This window comes from Taeniopygia guttata, chromosome 1A, assembly GCF_048771995.1.
Source record: "Taeniopygia guttata chromosome 1A, bTaeGut7.mat, whole genome shotgun sequence".
In the NCBI taxonomy this organism is placed as follows: Eukaryota; Metazoa; Chordata; class Aves; order Passeriformes; family Estrildidae; genus Taeniopygia; species Taeniopygia guttata.
In genome coordinates, this window is record NC_133025.1 from 43,512,691 (window position 1) to 43,526,472 (window position 13,782).

General features: G+C 42.1%; 1 protein-coding gene across 2 annotated transcripts in view; it reads left to right on the plus strand.

Moving 5' to 3' along the window:
• Window positions 1-10,084, plus strand: part of PLXNC1 (plexin C1) — a 70,671-nt gene extending 60,587 nt beyond the window's left edge. Inside the window, exons 23-29 of one of the 2 annotated variants that reach the window (XM_072923215.1) lie at window positions 184-215; window positions 304-411; window positions 2,342-2,505; window positions 2,947-3,094; window positions 4,913-5,053; window positions 5,160-5,234; window positions 6,830-7,110. In XM_072923215.1, the coding sequence (XP_072779316.1) occupies window positions 184-215; window positions 304-411; window positions 2,342-2,505; window positions 2,947-3,094; window positions 4,913-5,053; window positions 5,160-5,234; window positions 6,830-6,934 (773 nt within the window). In that variant the 3' untranslated portion in view covers window positions 6,935-7,110. Of the gene's footprint in view, window positions 1-183; window positions 216-303; window positions 412-2,341; window positions 2,506-2,946; window positions 3,095-4,912; window positions 5,054-5,159; window positions 5,235-6,829 lie in introns of both variants that reach the window. The other variant, XM_030261398.4, reaches the window with a different exon arrangement.
• The last annotated feature ends 3,698 nt before the right edge of the window (window positions 10,085-13,782 follow it).

Sequence of the window (13,782 nt, forward strand, 5' to 3'; positions counted from 1 at the left end):
GGGATGTGCACAGAGCCTGTGCATTTCTCAGAGGCTTCCCCCACACTGCAGGCAGGAAAGGATAACACTGTCTCTGCTTGCTTGGCACTTTGGATGCACCCTGCTCCACGGCCCAAAGCCCAGCAGAACTCACAAGCTTGTAGCTGTGTGTTTCATTAATGGCTCTCTGCTTTTGTTGTTTAGATGTGGACTACTCAGATGAACACTGTCATTTGGTGAGTTGAATCATTCCACTGCTAAGTGGTAGATTTAATACTGAGCTGTATTTGGATCTGTGTAATCTCTCTAATCTCTTCGTGATAGATTTTACCAGACTCGGAAGCAAACAAAGATGCAAAGGGAGGAGGTCACAAAGGAAAGCAAAAATTCAAAGTGAAAGAAATGTATCTCACAAAACTTCTGTCAACCAAGGTAAATGCAAAGGCTTTTTTTGGGGGAGGGCTGATGTTGGCTTGGATAGTTTGGCAGAACAGGAATACAAACAAAACCATAAGTAGTGCAGACTTTCTGTGTATAAACCAAATGTTAAATGAAAAGGTAGCATATAAAAATCACTGTGCTAACTATGGGGTATGACCATTTGCAAAGACAGACACATTTCAGTTTTTATAATACTAGAGCTCTAAAATTGTCTGATTACACATAGTCTCTCCTTAGTAAGCACAATCTTCTTCTCAGGTTAAAGAAAAAAGGTTGTTACTTAGCCTGTGGAAAGTGAATCTTACCACAGAGTTCCATAGAGTGAGAATGGCAGCTTTCAACCTCTGGAATGACAGCTTTCAATCAACAATCTCCTCACTCTGCTCTAGAGTTTGCCCAGCTTAGAGATGACTTCTGAAGCCTGAGTTTCACAAGATACTGCCCACAAAATGAAATAATCTGTTACGGTTTCAGATTAGGCATTCAACATAACTAGATTAATTTTAGAAGCAAAGTCCTTAGGATTTATAATACAAGTACCTAATTTATACGATGTGCATTGCTTAGGAATACGTCCTGCTCACTCCCTCCGGTAACATCATCTTGTTTCTGACTTACTCAAAATGGTTAGAAGACTCTCTGCAGCAGCATATTGCATAAAATATTAATGGGTGCACAATACTGAGCTGTGCAAGAGGCCTGAAGGGATGATCATTATAGGCTTCTTGCATTTAAAAATCTATCAATCATTATTTAATTAGGGTGTTGATAGCATCTGAAGTAATTTGGGACAGTCCCCAAAGTGAGAGTGAAGACTGGTCATTTCTTATTACCTGTGAAAACTAACATGAGCCCTCAGGAAATGCTGGAGTAAACCAGTAATGTCTTATGGTGAAAGACTGAGGTACAGAAGATCAGGCTTTTTAGAAACAGGCCTTTTAAAGGGCTTTAAATTAATCATCTCCTTCTCCAAAGTAGGCTGCTGCCTTGAACAACAGAACTGTGATATTCTTTGCTGTGAAATTCCTCTCATGATAGGCTGTGCACTAAAGGAAATTGCATCTCGCCATCTCTTTCTCTGCTCCCCTCTCTCCCATACATGCACACAGACACAATCACAGAGTTTACCACATGAAATGAACTGGCCAGTATTCATCAAGGCCCTAGGATATGATTAAATCCTTCTTGTCAAGAGAAGATTGGGCTGAACAGAGCATCAGAACAGATGTGAAGAAATAAAGCACAAAACAGTGTTTTGCTTTGTTTGCCTCTACTTATAAATACTCTGTGATTATGTCAGTGAGTCCAGCAGCAACCAAAGCCTTCCTTTAGTGAACCAAATATCTTCACTTATGTATCAGAAATACCCAGATTTCAGTTCTTCTCTCTAACATTAGTGTCTTATAGCACCCAAAACTGTTATCCTAGAATTAGATCAAGTGCCAGAGCCACTTGGCTGTGAAGTGTTGATGAGCACATGTGTTGAGCATGTGTCACAGATGGCACCTGGAAGACCAGTGCCCTAGGAAACCGGCTAAACTGCTTTTTTCTCACCTCCCTCTTAATTCCAGTTACAAATTCCAAATGCTTTTAGCAACAGTAGCAACAGTATCCCAAAAGCTGATGTTATCTTTATTAGACCAAGTAGTTCTTCCCATCTGTGATTTATCACAGAGTTCGCGATGATTCTCCTGTAAGCAGCGCAAGAGGACATGTGATATATGGAAGAATGTGTGTGATGTATTGTAGTTTCATTTTTGTTACTGTCTTGTTTGCCAATAACCTATGGGCTTGATGTTTGCCACAGGGATAGTGTATTTTTGTGTGTGGTTTTCTTGGGGCACACACATCTCTCCGAGGTAAAACATCCTATTCTTTGCTTGTGTCATAGTAACAAAATATTTACTTTGTTGCTTTTCAGGTGGCAATTCATTCAGTTGTTGAGAAGCTCTTCAGAAGCATTTGGAGTTTACCCAACAATAAAGCACCTGTTGCCATCAAGTACTTTTTTGACTTTTTGGATGCCCAGGCTGAGGCCAAAAAAATTACTGATCCTGATGTGGTCCACATATGGAAAACCAACAGGTATGCCCACAGGATATATGCAGGGGTGCGTGTGCTTTCTGAAAACATAATTGCAAAAATGAAACCATGTCAGGTGTGATCAGAACAGTAAGATTTTGGCGTATCTGGGAATAAGATGTGGTTTGGCTTTGTGAATAACAGCAGCTTTAGTGTATTGATTTAATACAACACAAACCACCAGGGCTTCCAGGTCTGTGCAGTCTGCACACCAACTTCACACTCTGAAAGAAGTAGCAACAGATTGAGAGCATTATTTGAAGCTGGGTGCCTGACAGATGTGTTTGCTCTGTAGCCTTTGTTCCCTGACCCCTTTTTTATCGTGAAAAAGCAGCCAGGAATGTGCTTTGTTCCCTGAGTGCAGTTGCAATTAAGGACCATTCTAAAGCAGTTGTGCTATTTGAGTGGTTGATTTTAAAGATGTTTGTTCTTTCTCCTGTCTAGTCTTCCTCTTCGCTTCTGGGTGAACATACTGAAGAATCCACAGTTTGTCTTTGATATTAAGAAGACTTCACACATAGATGGCTGTTTGTCTGTAATCGCACAAGCCTTCATGGATGCCTTTTCTCTCGCAGAACAGACACTGGGGAAGGTAATGCTGCCCCCTCCAGTCTTCTACTACTTTCTCAACTAATGTCTTTTTCAACTGATAATGATTAAGATGATGAAATCCTGGTTCTGCTGATATTGGGGGCAGAATTGTCAGGGGCCTAATTAAGCTGAGTTTCCACTCCTCGTTGCTCTGTCTCCTGAGACTGAAGAATTCACCAGTAGACAGATACAGCTATGAGAATGCCTTATTTATAGTTAACTTCTGCTTGTTTTCTCTGCAGTTCAGTTCTGCACAGTGTGTTTACACGATAGGTGTCAGAAGATGGAAATTGTAAAGTTCTAATGAAGTTTTAATATAGTTTTAAACAAAGGTCTTAAAAGCATCAGCATTATTTGATAAGTAGTCCAAATTTTGTCTGCCACACATCAATGCACAGAAAACACAAGAAGCTAGTGGAAGCTGTAAGAATACTGAAAGACCTCTGAAGTTTGAAACAGTTCCTTTCATATATATTAGCTGCTCCCAAAATTATTTGCTGGAGCAACAAGTTCAGGAATCTTACATTCAAAAACTCTTTAGTACAGTGTCCAGAACTCTGGGGATCAAAATTACTTCATTTTTCCCCAGGGTATTTTTCTTTTCTTTGGACCAAAGCAGGAAGCTTTTGTTCAGGCTCATACTACCAAGAAAAACAGACTAGAAACTTTTTAGCCTAAAAGATTTTATATAAAAATGGACTAATTTCCTATGTGATCTAATCCAACTGCTCATCTGTTTGAGGTAAATAGCAATTAATGTGCTTATATATGTTACTTTAGGAGTGAAGTTTCATAAATTAAAGCTAATCACATCACTTCCTTGATGGAAAAACTGCAAATGAGCATGGTTGTTAGGTTTCTGTGCTTAACATCCACTGTGCAGAATTGTTGAAACAACAGTTCCTGTTAGCTATTTGAAAAGGAGTGCTGAAACATGATAAAGGTTTGCAATGCAGCAAACATTTTGTGACCTTTTAGTACTAAAATGTATTTACTTGCATGATTTTTAGGCTTTTATCTTGAAACATCTTTTAGCCATTTAGAAAAGAAACATTTAAATTACTTCATCACACATTGGAAGCAGTGGTGACAAGATAACACATGGTTATGTCATTTATTGCCCAGAGCTTAAGCAGGAAACTACCAGCCCCCACTTTTACATTCTGAAAATCATTTTTCCAGGTGGGCTTTGGCTCCTATCACAAGCATCAACACTTATTTCCTCAAATGAGCCTAAAGCTCCCAGATAGGTTAGTGCTGATCTGGGTTGTTGAAATCCTGGGGTGAAGAAAAATCCCTTTGGCTGTGCATGTCTGGCAGTCTCCATGCTCTCAAACTCCTGAGAGATAGGAGCTGTAGGGGTCAAAGAGATTTAGGGGTACCTCTGCCAGGACAGCATCTAACAAGACTCTCTGGTGTGTCACTGCCAGGGAACTTTCCTTTCAGCAGTACTGCTGAATCCTGTATGTAAATTGGGTTTTGACCTCACACCCTTTGGTTCAGCTTTCATAGTATTTCAGGTCCAGGGATCTGTAAGGAGGAAGTGAGAAAGAAAAATATGTGAAAAGGACAAAAAGTCATCAATCCTGATGTCAATAGAAATAATTACATGGCAATTGTCATGTAACACAATACACTATTAGTGAAATCCTGCCTCTGGTTTGCATCTTTGTTTCATAATGCTGGTTCCTTGCATATAACCAGAGCAAGATAAAATGAGTCACATAGACACAATTAGATGGAATTAACTGTGTGGAGGTGGAACCTTAGGAAATCTGTGCTGTGAAAAGTTAAAAGGCTTCAAATTTTTTCTTTTAAGGAAGCACCAACAAATAAACTTCTTTATGCTAAGGACATTCCACTCTACAAGAAGGAGGTGAAAGCATACTACAAAGCCATCAGGGATCTGCCTCCATTGACCACTGCAGAGGTTGAAGAATTTCTAGCTCAGGAATCTAAGGTATGGTTGAGAAGCAGCAACTTCATTTTAACTTCATTTTAACTTTCATGTTAAGTTGTGTTTTTTTAAAGGAGAAGTATCTGACCAGAACTGTTGTCTGTTTTAGAAGCATGAAAATGAATTTAATGAGAAAGTGGCCTTGTTTGAAATCTACAAATACATAGTGAAATACTATGATGAGGTAAGCACATCTGCAATTTCAGCTGAATCCTTAATGTGGGGTAGCACAGTAACCAAGGACCGGGCTGCTGTGCAACATGCTGGGTGCCACTCCAAAGGCAGCCCCTCCTGCTGCTGAGCTGTGAGGGGCTGGAGCAGCTCAGCCCCAGGGCGGCTGGAGCCCCACCCCTCCGAGGGGCCACAGGTCAGTGCACCTTTACTGTCACTGCTGTATTGCACAGAGACGGTAGCAATAACATTTTCCCTGCAGTTTTGAGGAAGTTCCTATATAGCCGAGGCTTCTTGTTTTACTGTGTTTGCAGAGTCTCTGCAAATGCCTGTCACAGCTCCTGTGCATGCACTCCATTTCCCAGGAGGTTCAGAAATCAGATTAGACTGTAGCACCAGGGTTCTGGATTTAACAGGCAGTGCAAACACTTTGATGGACACACAGCGTTAAATCAAGAGGTGTCTGGTCTTTTCCCATCATAACTGTCTTAATGCTCTCCTCTAATAGTCTTTCTCTCAAAAAGAAGCAGCTATAGTTTCCAGTCCCTGCTATTACTAACAAAAGAAATCTTTTCTCAGCTGAAAGTACTTAGTCACAGGCTACCTGTAAGCTGCTTTCTAAGAAAATCCCTGTCCTCCACTTTGCATTTTGCTCAGCATCCTTTACAGAGGCTGCGTGTGCCCGTGCAGGGACTCAGATAAGAGCCACTGGGGTGTGTTGCCTGAAGGCCTCCTTATGCTTCCAGCAGGTTGTCTGGGTTTCCCAGCAACCAGGCCTTTCTCTCTTTCATCCTCAGCAGCATAGCACCAGCACTTGCTGTAGTCATCCAGCTCTCAGTCACCTGTTAGCTGGCTTACCACTTCTGATCTCTAACATCTCAAATTACCTGGATTCAGCATCAAATCTTTGCCTCTTGAAACAAGCTTGGGCTGATACTTAAAATGGCATCATCCTTTATTAAGCTCATTAAAAAGAATGATACAGGAGAATTTGGTGTACTTACTAGTCTTAGTGCCCATTTTTGCTTTTTTGAAGCTAGTACTGGCTAAACATAGCTCATCCTTAGAAGGAAATCTTCCCTCTGGCTTTTGACTGGGAGCAGCTAAATCTCTTTCATTGTTTACTGAGACCTGTCCCTGTGTAGCATTGCCAGCAGAGATTTCAGACAGCAGTAGTGCTCCATTCTATCACCTGGGCTGGAGCCAAGTGGGTGAGTTAGAGGAAAAGAGGCAGTTTATTGCCCTCAGCTTATAGGGCAGAGGAAGAGAAATAAAATACTACTTGCAAATCTTCTGTAGGGTAAAAACTGGAGCACTGGCCTTGCCTCACACTCTGAGAGATGAGCATGTGTTGGGTTTGTTTTGGATTTTTTTTTCTTGGCTCAGTCATTCTTTTATGGAAGTGTTGCAAATCCTGTGATCAGAATGACTTGAAGGGAAAACTACCAAAATAAAGTGCTAAAGTCAGAAAAGAATGTTTACAGATAGGCAGGCACTCAATGCATTTTTCTGTCAGTAGTTGTTAGAGTACAGAAGAGCAGGCTTTAAAAAACAGCAAGTAAAATAAGCATTAAAAAAATTATTCTCTCTTTTGCTAATTGTTAACAGATTATCAGCAAACTCGAGAGAGAACGGGGGTTTGAAGAAGTCCAGAAACAGCTCCAGCAAGTAAAAGCCTTATTTGATGAAAAGAAAAAATGCAAATGGTATTGAGCAGAGCACTGACTCACAGCATCACTGTGGGGGATTTTATATTAGCGCTTCTGCTCCCAGAACTGTTTTGACTGACTTTATGTACAGGGTTTGAAACATTTGGACATTCTTCTCCACTCTGACCATTCCACGTAATCTACGATTGGGAATAAAATGTGGGCATGGTTACATATTCACACAGGAGCATGTGAAAGTGAACCTAATGTTGGCAGAGTCAGCATTTTAGGTATTTGAGCACATATAACTCTTTGGTTCAAAAATACCATCTAGTAGGCTTTTTGCTTACTTTAAAATAAGGTCATAGGAGATGTGCAAAATACACTGTAAGTTCAGAGTTGCCCACGTGAACTTGCAAGTTGCTTACCTCTTTTTTTTTTAAGAGAAAAAGCTGATGTTTTGCCACATCCTTTCAGCAGCTTGGCAAACTGTGAGGGTGAGAATACGGGTCAGCTGCAGTTTCCTTCCTTCAAATGTTCACTAGTTCCTGTTCAGAAAAAAAACACCACCAAAAAAAAAAAAACAAACCAAAAAAAACCCCCAGAAAACCGAAACAAAACAAAACAAAAAAACTCAAACGCATCAAAAACCCCAACAACAACCTGGCACCAAAGTGACATTTAGGATAAATGTGTTTAGCAGACACAGTGGGTCTGAGGTTGAACGGCCAAATGCCACGTGGCAGACTTAACTTTGTTAGGTTAGAAATTCCATATCCAAAGTGAAGCGAACCACTGAGGGGAAGAGGTGAAGAGGGGCTTTTGGAGAAGGGCATTTAGCCACCATCAGTCTGTGTTTACATTTTTGACCTTTCCATCCTTAAATATGCTGTGAAACACTTGTGAGCAGCTTCACAGCTGAAACTGCACTGTATCAGGACACGTGATTTGGTGAAGCAGCTGACGATGGCTGCACTTTGGTGCACAAACCTGTACTCAGGTGCATGATCAGCCCATGCATCAGTGCTGACAGTCCTGGCCAGCCTTGCCATCCATGTGAAAGGGCCTCACAGACCTAAAGCCAGCATGTGGGGGGGTCAGGTCAAAGGTTGGTTTAATAATATTTAAGAACAGGAAGACTGGTGTTTGAGACACTGATAGAAACTTGCTGGGGTTGGGGTGGGGAGGGGTAACTGCCTTAGTCTGGCTGGGGTTTTTTGAGGCTTGGCCATTTTGGAAAGAAGGTGTCCATTACACTTGCCCTGGTGGGTAAAGTTGGCCCAGCTGGAAAGCAGGGGCATGGCTGTGCTGCTGGGATGAGCCTGGTGCAGTGGCTTCTGAGAAAAGCCACAAAGGAGCAGATATGGCTCTGGCTCTGCTACAGCTACAGCACAACCCCGCCCTCTACTACAGAGCTGAAATGGTTTGTCAGCCTGGACTCTGCTTTGGTCACAGGAGGCACATTCTGTGCCTGTCACATGCCCTTAGATTTGAGGTAAGGCATTCATGACAAGGATATATATTTCCATACATTTCTGGAGGGATCCACCACTGGAGGTGAGTGGTGTAGCACAGTGGCCCACAGGAGAGGGAAGAGCTGTCACCTGCCTTGGCAGTGGGAAAGCTGCCATGGACTGTGAATGGCACAGATGGCCCAGGTTTGTTGCAGAAAGCCAGTGCTGGGGCTGTGAGCAGCCAGAGCTGGCTGCACAGGGTTCCCAGGCAGCAGAGGGTCACACGGTGCTGAGTTGGAGGAGCTCTAGAGCTCAGACATCGTGGTAATGCTGCCTGCTCTGGTCACAAAGACAGCTGACCCCAAGCACAATCCCAGTGGCAGAAGCAAGGCAGGCTGTTAATGTGAAGAAAAGCAAACACAAAAACACAGTCCTGCTGGTCTGCCCCCTCCCTACCATGTGATTGCACGAGTTGCTCCTCTTGCATACCAGGGAGGGCAGCCACCAACCAATCCATACTGTGATGGCTTTGTTGGTTTTTTTTTTTTTAGAATTCAAGTCTTACACTTGCTATTAAGTTTACACTTTATACTTGATGGAATGTATGGCTTTGTTCAGGACACTGCACTACAATGTTGCAGTACTTTCAGCAGTTCTCTGTCTGGCACAATGTATTTTGATAAGTTCAATTTTAATTGGAAAAAACCCTACCCACCTTAACCTATCTTGCCCTCTGTCCTAAAAGAATGGACTGTGGCTTGACTAGCACTTGAGCTTGGAATACCTGCACATAAGGGCTTGATTTTTATTGTTTTTAATCTAACCTTTTAAAGCAGCATCAAATAAATAGAAAAAGCACAGTAACTGATACTGAAGGAGAGGCAGGAGCAGATTACACTTTCCAGTTAGTTCTCTTCTGCTTCAGGTGTTTGCTGGCAGTGCATTCAAATGAACTGTGATAGTTTTGTTCAACAGTAACCTTCTGTACAGGCAGAAAAAACAACTCCAACATTTCTGCTTGAAAAGCTGTAAAATATAATCTGTTTGCGTGGGTCTGATCCTGTGAACTTCACTATATGTGTTTATATTGATGAGGAAATGAAAATCAGTCCTATTCTGTATTTGTACTACTGCTTGTTTGCTACAATAGCTTTAATGATTTCTAGAGATTAAGTATGTGTTGAAGCAGGCCCTGTAGCTTTATCTACAGCCTGGAATAGGATTATTGCCTTTTATTCAAGCCTCCTAAACAGCGTCACTGTTAGTAAACCATTTTTAAGTCATACTGGGATTTTGTAACCCATCAAGTGGATCTCACTAAGTGATGTGAAGTATAATTAAGTGATTGTGGCTCTTTTGGTAGGTTTGGGTCAGCACACAAAACATTGGCACACCTTCCGTATCTGCAATTTGCCATTACTGTTACACAGACAAAAAGAACCACCTCTGACTATTATGGGTATTATGGCAACACAACAGTTCTAATCGCATCCTCAGAAATGAAAATTAACTTCTCTTCAACTTACTTTCCCATGTTTACAGGCAAACTGCTATGGCAAACAGCGTGTTTCTAACACTAGCTTACAGAGCATTATTTTGCAGTCATCTAGTTTGAAGTCAAATCTTACTAATGTGTAAAGTAATTCCTGTTGTACAGAAGTTAATCTGTTGTTTAAAATGAATGGTTAAAAAAAGTGCAAATGACAAATATATGTTGGTGTTTGTATGGGTTTATCTAGAATAAAAGCATTTGGAGGTTAGTTTGATTGTGTACTTTAAAATGGTTACAAGAAAGCAAACACAACTGGTAACAATGCGAGGTCATGAAAGGAATGGAGTGTAAGATACAGAATGGCATCAGATGAGAAGCAGTGCTGCAGCTCCAGCCCTGCAGGGCTGCAGGACAGAGCCATGCAGGGCAGCACAGCACACTTCCATCACATTGGGAAGAGGAACAGGAAGGTACAATATAACTTCTAATGATGCTGGGGAGGGGAGGCACTGGCCTAAACTCCAGTAGCCGCTGAGCAGTGACATCCTGCAGAGTCTGAATGGAGGGGGATTCCCTGGGCCAGAGGATTCCCAGCTGCCTTCCCAGGTGTGGCAAGCAGCAAGAGGTCAGAGACAGGTTGATTGTGCAGTGCCTGCTACACAATACAGCCTTCAGGATTTTCACTTCAACTGCACCACTTAAATGCTCTGAGAGTGATGATACTTTTAAAAAACTAAACATAAAAAAGGATGATAACTCAATAATCCTTCGTTCAGGAGAAGGTGTTTAAGGGACAGGACAAAAGCTTTCACACAAAAAGCCCGCGACCAACTGGGAAAGGCAGTCCACAGACCAGGTGCTGACCATCATTCTTCCCGCTATTACCCTTTTTCTGCCCTCCAAGTCTTACCTGGCTTGTGTATCTCCCCCGCCCCCTGACATCAGAGCACCTTGCTGACAGAGCTGCAGCTGGGGACAGAAACACGAAGCTGATGACAGCTGCTCTTTGCAACCCTTCCATGCTGGCAGATGGTGGTGACCATCCCATTTAGCAAAGCTGGCTCAGGCACAGAGAGTTACTTTGTACAAGTTCATACTGCAGGAGGCAGCAGAAATAGCTCCTGTTACTTCTAATAGCTACACTGTTTTCCTCAGAGAAGTTTAACAAATTTCCCCAAGAATTCAAAGCCCTGGTTTAGGAATGGTATTCCCTAATTTTGTTCTCCCGCAGGAAACCATGCTCTGCTCTCCCACTGCCTCACCTCCCCTCCCCCGGAGCAGGATGGAGATGAGAATTGGAGGCAGAAAAGGTAAAGATCGTGAGATAAGAGCAACTTACTGGAAACAGCGATGAGATAAGAAAATTATCAGTAACAGCAACAATACTGATGACAGAGGGTGGAAGGGAGGCAGATTTACACATGGTTGCTCACTACATGACGCCTGGCATGCTACATGACCCATGCTACATGCTCCCCTGAGCCTCCCTGGCTACTGCAAAAATTAACCCTGTCCTGGCCGGAACCAAGACAAAACCTTGAAAAGGAAAAATGCAGCCTCTGGAGAGAAAAGTTGAGTCAACACCAGTGTCATTCTTTCATTATTCCTACAGTCTAACAGCAATACTCAATAACCTATTACAAGACACTACACAGTGTATTCTCACTGTCCCATATTTTTGTTGCAGTATTGTGAAAACAACAACAACCACAAACTAAATACAAACAAACAAAACCTAGATTTAAAAAGTCCTCCAGTTCCAGGAAAGTCATCATTGTTGGATTATTGGGTAAAAAAATTTAGATAAATAATTGATCCTTCACAAATTTCTTTTACTGGACTGATAAGGAACTAAAAAATATATATTCAACCTAGAATAAATATTTTTGTTGTAGTTAAGTTAAAAAATTAGAGTAGGAATAAATATAGACTTACATTTACATAATATGAAGACAATTTATTATACTAATCTCTGCTATATTATGTTAAAAAATCCAATTATTGCCTATTCCCATTATAGAAATACAAGAGGCACATTGTCAAGTGTAACAAATAGAAGTTTTCAGAGCTTTTTAAATTTCATTTTATCCTTTTTATCTGCATCGAAATACCAACCTAGATGTGGGTTACAGCATTGTTAGTGATCAAAACTACAACCCAGAGTAGCATACATTAACTTTCACATTGAAGCAGTAAGAGGTAGTAATCAAGTAAGTATTAAAGGATTTATAAAAAATTGGTTTTAATTTTTATATTAAATGTCAGTTTTATTTTAAACAACCCAAACCTTGAAAAACAATTTTCAAAGTTTCTTGTGCTGAGATTATCTAATGTTTTGCTTTCTGGAAAAATACTGAAAAACAAACTTTACCGAGAAGGAGTCCTGGCAATGGTTCACATAATCACAGAATAGTTTGCGTTGGAAAGGACCAAAGATTATCTGGTTCCAATCCCCCTGCCATGGGCAGGCACACCTTCCACTAGTACATGTTGCTCAAAGCCCCATCCAGCCTGGCCTTGAACACTTCCAGGAATGAGGCATCCACAACTTCTCTGGACACCTTGTTCCAGTGCCTCACCACCTCCAAAGTAAAGGATTTTTTCCTAATATCTAAACCTACTCTTTTCAGCTTAAAACTGTTGCTCTTTGTCCTGACACTCTCTGGACACAGAAAAAGTCCCTCTCAGTTTTATAGCCTCCTTGAGATACTAGAAAAATAGTATCTCTGAAGCCTCCCTTGCCCTGCTGGCCATGCTGCTTTTGCTGCAGCCCAGGATGTGGTTGGGCTTATGGGCTGTGAATGCAGCCACCGGCTCATGACCAGCCCTTCATCCACGAGAACGTCACTGTCCTTCTCTGCAGGGCTGGTCTCAGTGACTTCTTTTCCCAGTCTATATTCACATTTGGGATTTTCCCTACCCAGATGCAGCACCTTGCACTGGGACTTGCTGAACTACATAATGCCCCCATGGGCCCACTCCTGGATGCCATCCTTCTGCTGTGCCAGCTGCAGAGCTCAGCTTCCTGTCATCAACCCTGCTGAGGCTGCACTCGCTCTCAGTGTCTGTCATCAATGAAGGTACTAAAGAGCATCAGTCCCAAGAGCGAGCTCTAAGGGACCCCACTTATCACCATCCACTACCTGGACATAGAGCCATGGACTACAACTCTGGCTGTGTCTATCCAGCCAATTCTGTATCCACAGAATGGCAATTCACCCATCAAATCCATGTCTCTTCAATCTGGAGATCAGCCATGTCATGTGGGACCATATCAAAGGCCTTACAGAAGTCTAAATTATGACATTTGTTGGTGTTCCCCTGTCAACTGTTGCTGTCACTCCATCACAGAAGGCCATATTGCTCAGGCACAATTTGCCCATAGTAAAGCCATGATGGCTACCTTGGCTGCCCTCCTTGTCTTTTACTTGCCTCAGCACATCTTCTAGAAGGATCTGCTCCATGATCATCCCAGAGAGAGGTGAGGCACACTGGTCTGTAATTTCATAGTTCATCCTTTCTTCCCTTTTTAAAAATGGGAGCAATGTTTCCCTTTTTCCAGTCACTGAGGGAATCACCTGATTGCCATAACTTCCAAACACAACAACAACATCTGCCAGTTCCCTGAGGACCCTGAGATGCACATCAGATCCCACAGACTTGTGGCTATTCAGCTTCATCATCCCACACCTGATCTTGGCTTATAGTAGAAGGGACTTCCCACATGCCCAGAGAAGCAGCACTTCAGAGAAGGGGAAAACCAGGAAAACTGTCTGCAATTGAATCCCAATATTAGCCTGTAACTGCTGCTATGCTAAATATCACTGCACCGGTAACACAAATTCAGGGTGCAGCCCTATCACAAATGGAAACCCTGCATATTCTTTTTATGATTCCCAGTGAGAAAAGTCCTTAGACCTGCTGGTCCTTAGACCCAGCAGTAAAACAAGCTGATCCACAGAGCGG